At 60.6% G+C, this 10,002-nt stretch overlaps 1 protein-coding gene across 3 annotated transcripts in view; it reads left to right on the forward strand.

The window, feature by feature from the left end:
- Positions 1-5,689, forward strand: part of DCHS1 (dachsous cadherin-related 1) — a 123,752-nt gene extending 118,063 nt beyond the window's left edge. For all 3 annotated transcript variants that reach the window (XM_075125415.1, XM_075125418.1, XM_075125422.1), the window contains one exon: positions 188-5,689. In XM_075125415.1, the coding sequence (XP_074981516.1) occupies positions 188-2,802 (2,615 nt within the window). In that variant the 3' untranslated portion in view covers positions 2,803-5,689. The remainder of the gene's footprint in view (positions 1-187) is intronic.
- Positions 5,690-10,002: the final 4,313 nt, after the last annotated feature.

Raw genomic sequence — 10,002 nt, forward strand, 5'->3', positions numbered from 1 at the left:
CTCCCTATTTTGCCTTGAGGTTAATAAGTCCCCTGACTCTCCTCACCCCAGGGGGTGGGGGTTGCTTCTGGCCCCACCTTCCCCCACTCCCAACACTCTCCCCACACCTATGCTCACCCATTGGTGCCAGGCAGGCTCTGCGCCCCTGCCCAGGGCTGCACTGACTGACTACTCTGTCCTCACACAGGAACGCTGTTCACCTCCCGCCAGGTGGAGCTGGATGCAAACCAGCCCACGCTGGACCTGGTGGTGGAGGTGTGTGACCATGGATCTCCCAGCCTCTCGGCCTGGACCACAGTGCAGATCCAGGTGCTGGACGTGAATGACCACAGCCCCACCTTTCAGCAGGCGCATTACAATGCCTGTGTCCCTGAGGACCTGCACCCGGGCACCACCGTGCTGACGCTAGAGGCAGGTGACGCTGACCTGTCCCGGGAGAACGCCGGCTTTGACTACACCATCGTCAGTGGCAACAGTGGCAATGCCTTCCAGGTGGAGAGCCACGTGGGCTGGTCTCGGGGGCACCTGCGCACGCAGGGAGCCGTGGTGCTGGTGGAGGCGCTAGACTTCGAAGCCACCCCCGTTTACAATTTGACAGTGGCAGCATCGGACCGGGGTGTGCCGCAGCGCAGCACCACCTTGCCAGTGCTAGTCACTGTGCTGGATGTCAACGACAACCCGCCCGTCTTTGCCCGGGCCGAGTACCGCACGGCCGTGAGCGAGAGCACCCCCCCGGGCACCGAGCTGCTGCGGCTGGCAGCCCACGACGCCGACTCGGGCCCCTATGGCCAGGTGCACTACAGCATCAGCTCCGGGGATCAGTGCGGGCTCTTCCAGCTGCATGAGGCCACAGGCGCCCTGCGCCTGGCACAGCCCCTAGACCGAGAGACCCAGGCCCTGCACAGCCTGGTGGTGCAGGCGTCTGACGGCCCCGGCGGGCATTTCACGCTGGTGCCCATCACCATTGAAGTGAAGGACGTCAATGACAACACACCCTACTTCCCGGTGGAGATGCTGAGCACGAGCGTGCAGGAGAATCTGCCGCCAGGCACCCTGGTCACCACTCTGCATGCTATCGACGCCGACACTGGGGCTTTCGGAGAGCTGCACTACGCTGTGCTGGAGCAGGCAGTGGGGGAGCTGGGAGCCCCTGAGGGCAGGGATGGCTTCTTCATTAACCGCTCTTCCGGGGAGCTACGCTCCCGTCTCGCCTTTGACTACGAGCGCGCCAAGGCCTTCCAGCTGCTGGTGCAGGCCACAGATGCTGGCAACGCCTCAGCCACCGTCACCGTGCGGGTGCTGGTGACCGGCGAGGATGAGTACAGTCCTGTCTTCCTGAGCCCTGACTTCAGCTTCGAGGTGCCTGAGGGTGCCCACAAGGGCCAGAGCATTGGCCGGGTGTTGGCCACTGACGAGGACGAGGGTGTGGACGGCGTGGTGCTCTACTCTTTAGCTAAGCCCTCACCATACTTCGGGGTCAACCAGACCACCGGCACCATCTACCTGCGCGTGGACAGCCAGCCAGAGCCAGCAGGGCACCCCAAGCGGGAGCCACGAGAGATGAGCCTGGAGGTGCAGGCCCGCAGCCCCCTGCCTTCCTCCCGCTCGGCCTCTGCTCAGGTCTCCATCGACATCACCCACACCTCCTTCGGCCTGGCTCCGGACCTCAACTTGCTGCTGGTAGTAGCTGTAGCTGCCTCCCTGGGCGTGGTGGTGGTGCTGGCCGCCGTGGCCATCGTCCTGGTGCTGGTCCGCTCCCGGCACCAACAGGGACACAAGAAGCCAGAGCAGGACTCGCAGCTCAACCGCATGCAGAGTGGCTCCTTGCAGAAGCTAGGCCATGAGGAGCCAGTGCTTCCCGGCAGTGACCGCATCTACCACCAGGCCCTGCCAGGCTATGGCAGTGAGTCAGCCGGACCCTACCCGCGGGGTGGCTCCCTGGACCCCTCCCACTCCAGCGGGCGTGGCTCAGCCGAGGCAGCCGAGGACGATGAGATCCGGATGATTAACGAATACCCACGTGTGGCCAGCGTCACCTCCTCCATGCAGGAGCACATCTCAGCCCGCGGTCCCGACTCGGGCATCCAGCAGGACGCCGACCAGCTCTCTGACATCTCCTGTGAACCCACCACTCTGGAGAGTGCCCAGTGGTTCAAGACCAAGAAGGGCTCCAGCCTGCTGCTGCCTGGGCAGCCGCCCCAGCTGTACCGCGACGAAGGGGGCAGTAGCACCTTCCTGGGCGTGGGCTGCGGCCTGAGCGTCTCCTCCCACCCCAAGGACTACACCTTCCCCGAGGATGGCAAGCCCTGTGTGGAGGGCTCCCTCACCGCCGTTGTGGCTAGCGAGGAGGAGCTCCGTGGCAGCTACAACTGGGATTACCTGCTGAACTGGTGCCCCCAGTTCCAGCCCCTGGCCAGCGTCTTCACCGAGATCGCCCGGCTCAAGGATGAGAGCTCCCTGCGCAAGCCCTTCCAAGCCAAGCCCAAGGCAGAGCCCAAGCCCCGCATTGATCCGCCGCCCCTTATCACCTCGGTGGCCCATCCCGGGGCCAAGTCAGTGCCCCCCAAGCCAGCAGTGGGCAGGACCTTCCCGCACCTGTCTTCCCTGCGCCGCTCACCCATCAGCCATGAGGGGTCCATCTCCTCCTCGGCCATGTCGCCCAGCTTCTCGCCCTCGCTGTCCCCGCTGGCTGCCCGCTCCCCCGTGGTGTCGCCTTTTGGTGTCTCCCAGGGGCCCTCAGCCTCTGTCATCAGCGCCGAGCACTCGCTGGAGCTCCCTGAGGAAGCTGAGCTCAGGATTTAGCCAGGCTCCCATGGACTCTCAGCCCCTCCTGCTATTCTCTGCAGCCTCCAGGTGCGGCGGGGGCGGAAGAGCTGGATCTGCCACCCCCACAGGCTGCTTCATTCTCAGACCCCAGCAGGTTGCTGCTTCTGGTTCCAGTCGCTCCACATGGGCTGCCAGTTCCACTACTAATTTCAGCGCCCCGATAGGTTGCTTGCGGTGGTGCTGGTCCCACTGCCTCAAATGGCTGCCGGTTCTGGTGCTGGTGTCAGACCTGCTCTCTCATGGTACTGTTTGCCCTGAGTGGTGGGGGCGGGGGGCGAAGTGGTGTCCTCGCCACCCCTGTGATGGCCATGGCCGCTCGTGACCTCATTCCTCCAGTCCTGTGGGCCAAGCTGCCCAGCCGGGAGTGGCAGCAGCTGTACCTGCCTGGGATTTAGTTTGGGGGGCCGGACTGTGAGCTAGAGGCCGGGAAAGCGCTGGGTGAAGGTTTCTGGGGTGGGGACACATTCCAAAGGGGTGGGGGGAGCATGGGCCAGCATACCAGACATCATGCCATGCACATGGACAGAGCTCACTCCGCCACACTGAGCTGGCTGTCTCCCACTCCCCATCACCTCCAACTTGTAGGCCCATCGGTGAGGGCTGATCCTGTTCCCTGCAGACCTACCAAGACCCAGGAGAAATCCCATTCCCTGCAGGCCTGTCCAGCCCCAGAATGGGGGGAAATCTGGATACAGGGCAGGGAAACAGGACACAGGGGGATCTGGGGGATGGGATACCCTACACCGCAGGTCTGGCCTAACACAGGGTGGAGGGTCCTATTCCCACAAACCCCTCCAGACACAGTGGGGAACAGATCCTGTTCCCTGCAGTCTTGCCAGGGGGAAGGAGGGAGGGAATCCTGTTCCCTGCTGCCCCATCCAGTCCCCAGGGCAGGGGATCCTGTTCCCTGTAGACCCATCGAGACCCCAGGGGGGATCCTGTTCCCTGCCACCCCATCCAGACTCAGGGAAGGAATTCCATTCCCTGCAGGCTCGTCTGGCTCCGGGGGGCAGATCTGGTTCCCCACAGATCATCCACACCAGGAGCTTTCCAGCTCATTGATTCTGTTTTTTGCTGCTGAGACAAGCTGCATGGAGGAAGCAGCTTTAGGAGGGCCAGAGACCCTGAGGGCTGCCACAGAACCACGCCTGTTCCATGGGCATGCCCTGATTCCCAGCCACTTCACCCCTTGGGCATCACCTGTACCAGGGCCAGAGACACGCTTGGGCCCCTCCCATGACTGAGCCGGTCCTGTGGCCCCTGGAGGGACAGGGCAGATGGAGACAGCATGGACCGCACCTGGGGCTTTCAGCAGCTGTAAGCCCCACCTGGGTGTGTTGCTGCACTTTCTCTTTCGGCCGCAAGACAGCATCCAAAAGAGCCCACCGCCCCCCAGTCTGTGCAGCCACAGTGCCCCCTTTCCCAGGCAGGGGCAGGTCTGTGCAGCCATGAGGACCCCTTCCCCAGCCAGGGTGGGTCTGTGCAGCCATGAGGACCCCTTCCCCAGCCAGGGTGGGTCTGTGCAGCCATGAGGACCCCTTCCCCAGCCAGGGTGGGTCTGTGCAGCCATGAGGACCCCTTCCCCAGGCAGGGGCAGGTCTGTGCAGCCATGAGGACCCCTTCTCCAGGCAGGGGCAGGTCTGTGCAGCCATGAGGACCCCTTCCCCAGCCAGGGTGGGTCTGTGCAGCCATGATGCCTTATCCAGGGAAGGGCCTGTGCTGCTGCAATGCCCTGCTGGTGGAGGGGTGGGGGCAGAGGGGGTCTGTGCAGCCACGATGCCCCCTCCCACACCGGAGGGGGGGGTCTGTGCAGTTGAAAGACACCCCCTGCCCGTCTGCCTTGGGCTGGGGTCCCTGCATCCAGGGCCTCCACTGTAGGAGCCCCATATTCCCCTGTGGGAGGGGTGGACAATTGGTTGTGGCTGCTCATCTCCCCTCCACATGGTGCTGTGAGCATGGCACGGGTACATGCTCCCATAGTCCCCACCCTCCTGCTGCCACCTATGTCTCACTGCAGCCCGTCTTGGTGCCCCAGTGTCACTCTCACATGCTCAGCCCTGGCACCAGAATGTCTTGCACAACCCTGTGTCTTGCACAAGCCTGGGCTATGGGGCTGCACCAACTGGAATTGGACACACGCTGCGACAGACAGGCAGCATGCTCCCCTGCCATCCAGCACCATGCACAGTACCAAGGCCGGGTCCAGGACCCCTGAGGGGATGACAGAGGCTCTCCATCCTGCCCAGCTACGTTTGGGGGGCTACATCTGTCTGTTCGCTTCCATCCACCAGGCTGCAGCAATAACCCGGCAGGAGGGCTAGCACCTGGACGCACAAAGCAATCAGATGCTGGGCTGACAGGGTGAGGCGGGGACAGAGCCGCGCAGGGTGCAGCAGATGTGAACAGGCTGTTGCGGGGGGAGGGTGCAGCCACCTAAGGTGTGACTTGGTGGGTGTGGTTGGGGGAGGGTGCAGCAGGGGACTGGGTGTGGCTGGGGACAGGTGGGTATATAACAGCAGGGGATAGAGTGCCCCTTCCCCCAGCTGTGGGAGAAAAACTTTGTGGTTTGATTGTGAAAGTTTCATGCTGGAATTTTGTGGCTCAGCCCTGCCCCCTCCCTCCATCAGTCCTGCCCCCCACCTCTCTGCGCTCAGCTGCCCCCACTTTGGCCCTGCCCGTCTGTGCCCAGCCCCCTCCATCAGCTCGGCTCAGTCACCTTGAGCTGCTTTTCCCAGTGCTCGTTGGGCATTTCAGCCCAAGTGTGGTTCTCTAGCACCCTCACTTATCCTGGGACAGGGACATGCAGGAGTACCCGGGGGTGGGGAGAGCCTGGGGTTGGTGGTGACATGGGGGGGAAAGCCCAGAAGGGCTGGTGACATGGGGGGTAGGAACCAAGGGGCAGGGTAGTGACCTGGGGGGGCTGCGGTGACATGGGGGGTGGCCCAGAGGGGGTGCGGTGACATGGGGAGAGCCTGTGGCAGGGGTTGAGGTCCCCTGGGAAGACGGAACAGAAGCTGCAGTGCAGGGCACTTGCTAAGGTGCAATGCTCCCCTGGCCGCAGCAGAACTAAGGGGCTACAGCCCCGGAGCTGGGGCCCTGCCACGTGATCCCCTGTCGCAGGCAGGGCTGGGCTGTGTTCCTGGGGCAGCAGGAGTGGACAGGGGCAGTGGCCCAGAGAATTCTCTGCCCAGCCCAGGACTAGGGTATCCCTGTGCCCCTCCTGCTGGGATCTGAAGGTCTTGTCCTCACTCTGCCCCTAATGCAGCCCTAAAGCAGGTAACAGGCTCCAAGGGGCTACTGCCCAAGAGATCCGTCTCCCCAGTGACCGCTGGGTCCCTCACACTAGCCCCAATGTGTGTCAAGGCGAGGACATGGATAGTTGTAGCACGACTCCCAATATGGGGGGGACGACACGCCTGCATCGCTGATGGCAATATGGGGGTGGGGAACAGATGCATATATGCACTGCTGAGTGCAGTATGGGGCAGGAATGGACAGGTATGTGCACTGCTGCTGATTGCAGCATTGCTGGGGGTCGGGGAGGGGAGGACACATACATGCACCACTGAGCGTAGTATGCAGGGGGGGATAGGCATGTACTTGCACTGCTGCTGAGCGCCATATGGTGGGGGGGATGGACACGAACGGGCACCGCTGAGCGCAGTATGGGGGGGATGGACACGAACGGGCACCGCTGGGCGCAGTATGGGGGGATGGACACGAACGGGCACCGCTGGGCGCAGTATGGGGGGGATGGACACGAACGGGCACCGCTGAGCGCAGTATGGGGGGGATGGACACGAACGGGCACCGCTGGGTGCAGTATGGGGGGGATGGACACGAACGGGCACCGCTGGGCGCGGTATGGGGGGGATGGACAGGAACGGGCACTGCTGGGCGCGGTATGGGGGGGGATGGACACGAACGGGCACCGCTGGGCGCGGTATGGGGGGGATGGACACGAACGGGCACCGCTGGGCGCGGTATGGGGGGGATGGACACGAACGGGCACTGCTGGGCGCGGTATGGGGGGGATGGACACGAACGGGCACTGCTGGGCACGGTATGGGGGGGATGGACACGAACGGGCACTGCTGGGCGCGGTATGGGGGGGGGATGGACACGAACGGGCACTGCTGGGCGCGGTATGGGGGGGATGGACAGGAACGGGCACCACTGGGCGCAGTATGGGGGGGATGGACATGAACGGGCACCGCTGGGCGCGGTATGGAGGGGATGGACACGAACGGGCACCGCTGGGCGCAGTATATGGGGGGGTGGACATGAAAGGGCACCCCTGGGTGCAGTATGGGGGGATGGACACGAACGGGCACTGCTGGGCGCGGTATGGGGGGGATGGACACGAACGGGCACCGCTGGGCGCAGTATGGGGGGGATGGACATGAACGGGCACCGCTGGGCGCATTATGGGGGGGATGGACACGAACGGGCACTGCTGGGCGCAGTATGGGGGGGATGGACAGGAACGGGCACCCCTGGGCGCAGTATGGGGGGGATGGACACGAATGGGCACCCCTGGGCGCAGTATGGGGGGGATGGACACGAACAGGCACTGCTGAGCGCAGTATGGGGGGGATGGACACAAACGGGCACCCCTGAGCGCAGTATGGGGGGGGATGGACACAAACAGGCACTGCTGGGCACAGTATGGGGGGGATGGACACGAACAGGCACCGCTAAGGACAGTATGGGGCAGGGAAGATGGACACGAACGGGCACTGCTGAGTGCAGTATGGGGGGGGTGGACATGAAAGGGCACCGCTGAACACAGTATAGGGGCTGTGCAGCTGACCACATCAGGAGCTGCGGCTCCAGTTATTTATTTTTACACTTTGTACTAAGCGGTTCTGTTTTCTACTTTGTTTGTAGCCTTTTGTATCGTGTCCGCGCTGAACTGCATGTATTGGGCCCTGCTCGCCTGCCCACGACCCCGGGCTGCTCCAGCATGGCCCGGACCCAAGTGCCAATTTCTCAAAGAAATGCCTTAATAAACCACATGTGTTTGTACAGAGATGTGCCACCCTCAATGCTGTAGGCAGAACCGATGGGGTGAGCCCGGCTTCCTGCCGCAGCACAAAAGAAAGCCAGTCTCAGTGGCCAAGCCAAGGGCACAGCAACGAGCCAAAGGCCCAGTGAGAAACAGGGACCACTACTAGTTACGGGAGCGAGACCCCTGGCACCCGATGCCCATGGGGAGGTCTAGAAGGCATTGCCTGCCTGGCAGCTGAGACAGACCCTGGGCTGAAAGACAGCAAATGTGGCTGGCCACTGGGGGGAGGAGGGGGCCCAGGCCCCCACACTTTGGCCATCCACAGGCAGGTGGGGAAGGGGCATCTCTGGTTTCAATTGTGAAGGGGGGCCTGGATGCTGCCAGGGTCAATCTGAGCAAGGCACCCAGCTGGCTGCCCACTAGGCCCTGAAGCTGAAGCCTCACTCTGGCCTTTCTCCCTCACAAGGGATGGGGCTGGGCAGGGTCCTGTCACACTGGGAGAGGACAGGCCCCCTCCCCTGGACCCCGCGTTACCTTCTCCCGCAGCACAGACTGAGAGCAGCAGGCTTGACACATTGCAGGTGGTGCACACGCACTCACCTCTGTGTGTTCATCTGCTTATTGGGGGGGGGCAAATCAGTGTGAGTGTGCACAGGCTTGAGTATGTGGTGTGCCCTCATCTGTGTATGCACACATCTCTGCATGCAGGTGCAGGGTGTGCAGACGTGCATACGCTTATAGGGGGAGTGTATATTGTGAGTGTGCATGTGCACATCAGTGTGTGTGTGTGTGTGCATGTATATGAGTGTACACTCATCTGCAGGTGTGTACACGCACACAGCAGCTCATATGCCTCTATGTGTCTGTTTGCATGTGCGCGTGCCCCTTATCCATGTGTCTGCGTGCGTGTGCAACAGCGTCAAACTGTGCTCATCTCTGGCTCCAATCTTCCTCCCCCGCACCAGCAGGCCAGCTGAATACTAGGCGCACCCGCGTGGTGTAGGAAGGCTCAGACTGAGACTCTCCAGGAGGTTTCATAGCTGAGGCTGTGCCGGTGGTTGGAAACTGCTATAACCGCTCCTCCCCTGGCAGTACCTGAAACAAAGTCCCAGGGGACCCCAGTGTTTCAGGGCATGGGGTGGGGGGCTCAGTAGGAGGCCCTGCCCCATGAGTGCTGACCCCAATGCCCTAGCATGGCACTAGGGAACACTGTGTTGAGGGGACAGTAGGGGGCATTCGCCCTTCCCAGTCAATGCCGACCCCCAGTGCCCAATCAGGGTGCTAGGGGTCCCTGTACTGCTGGAATTTATGCCTCAGAGCATCTCCTGATTAAGATACCGGAGGATAAATTACCAGGGTAAATCAGAAATTACACGTTTCCGCCTTTACTCCTGGGGGGATTCTGCGCCAAAAAATTCAAAATTCTGCAAAATTCTGCATATTTTATTTGTCAAAATGATGCAATATAATCACACCAGTTTCAATTGTTTTGGTAATTTATTTAAACTACAATACAGAAAAAAGTCACAATAAGTATTCAGCATTTCCTAAACACATGAAAGTGAAATTACAAACGCTTGGTAACTAATACCCTGCCTTCCAGTTATAATCCTGGATTTTCATTTAAATTACATTACAGAACACCAAACAGCACACACACACACAAAAGTAAAATGGCATTTTAGATTGCTAAGACTTTCACGCATGAAAGTCATACAGGTTTGCTAATAATTGTCCTGGACCCGGCGGGGTACTTTGGGAAGTGCTTGGTTCTGATTGTCCTGACATTTTATTGACTGCTTAGTCAATGTTTTATTTGCCCTCAAAGTCTTTTTTTTTTAATGGGTAAATTTAATAAATCCTGAGCTGTAATCTAACCCCATTGTGCCACTTTGACACAGGAAATAAGTGAGAAAGCACCTAGATCTTCCCAGCTGCGGATTCCCTTACTGTCATTTATAATAAGGCTCTTTTACATCACTCTGGCAATGTAGGGGCCTTAAAATTTTCACAGGTTTTATGCTCCTGGGGGAATTGACTGAGAATGGAAACCCTTAACTAACAGTAGTAGGCAGGCTGCTACATTTCTGCCTCAGAGAATGAGATCAATTCACTATCAACAGCAACTTTAACAACTTTACTACACAGTCAGGGTGCTACATTTG

This window comes from Caretta caretta, chromosome 1, assembly GCF_965140235.1.
Source record: "Caretta caretta isolate rCarCar2 chromosome 1, rCarCar1.hap1, whole genome shotgun sequence".
NCBI classification, from domain to species: Eukaryota; Metazoa; Chordata; order Testudines; family Cheloniidae; genus Caretta; species Caretta caretta.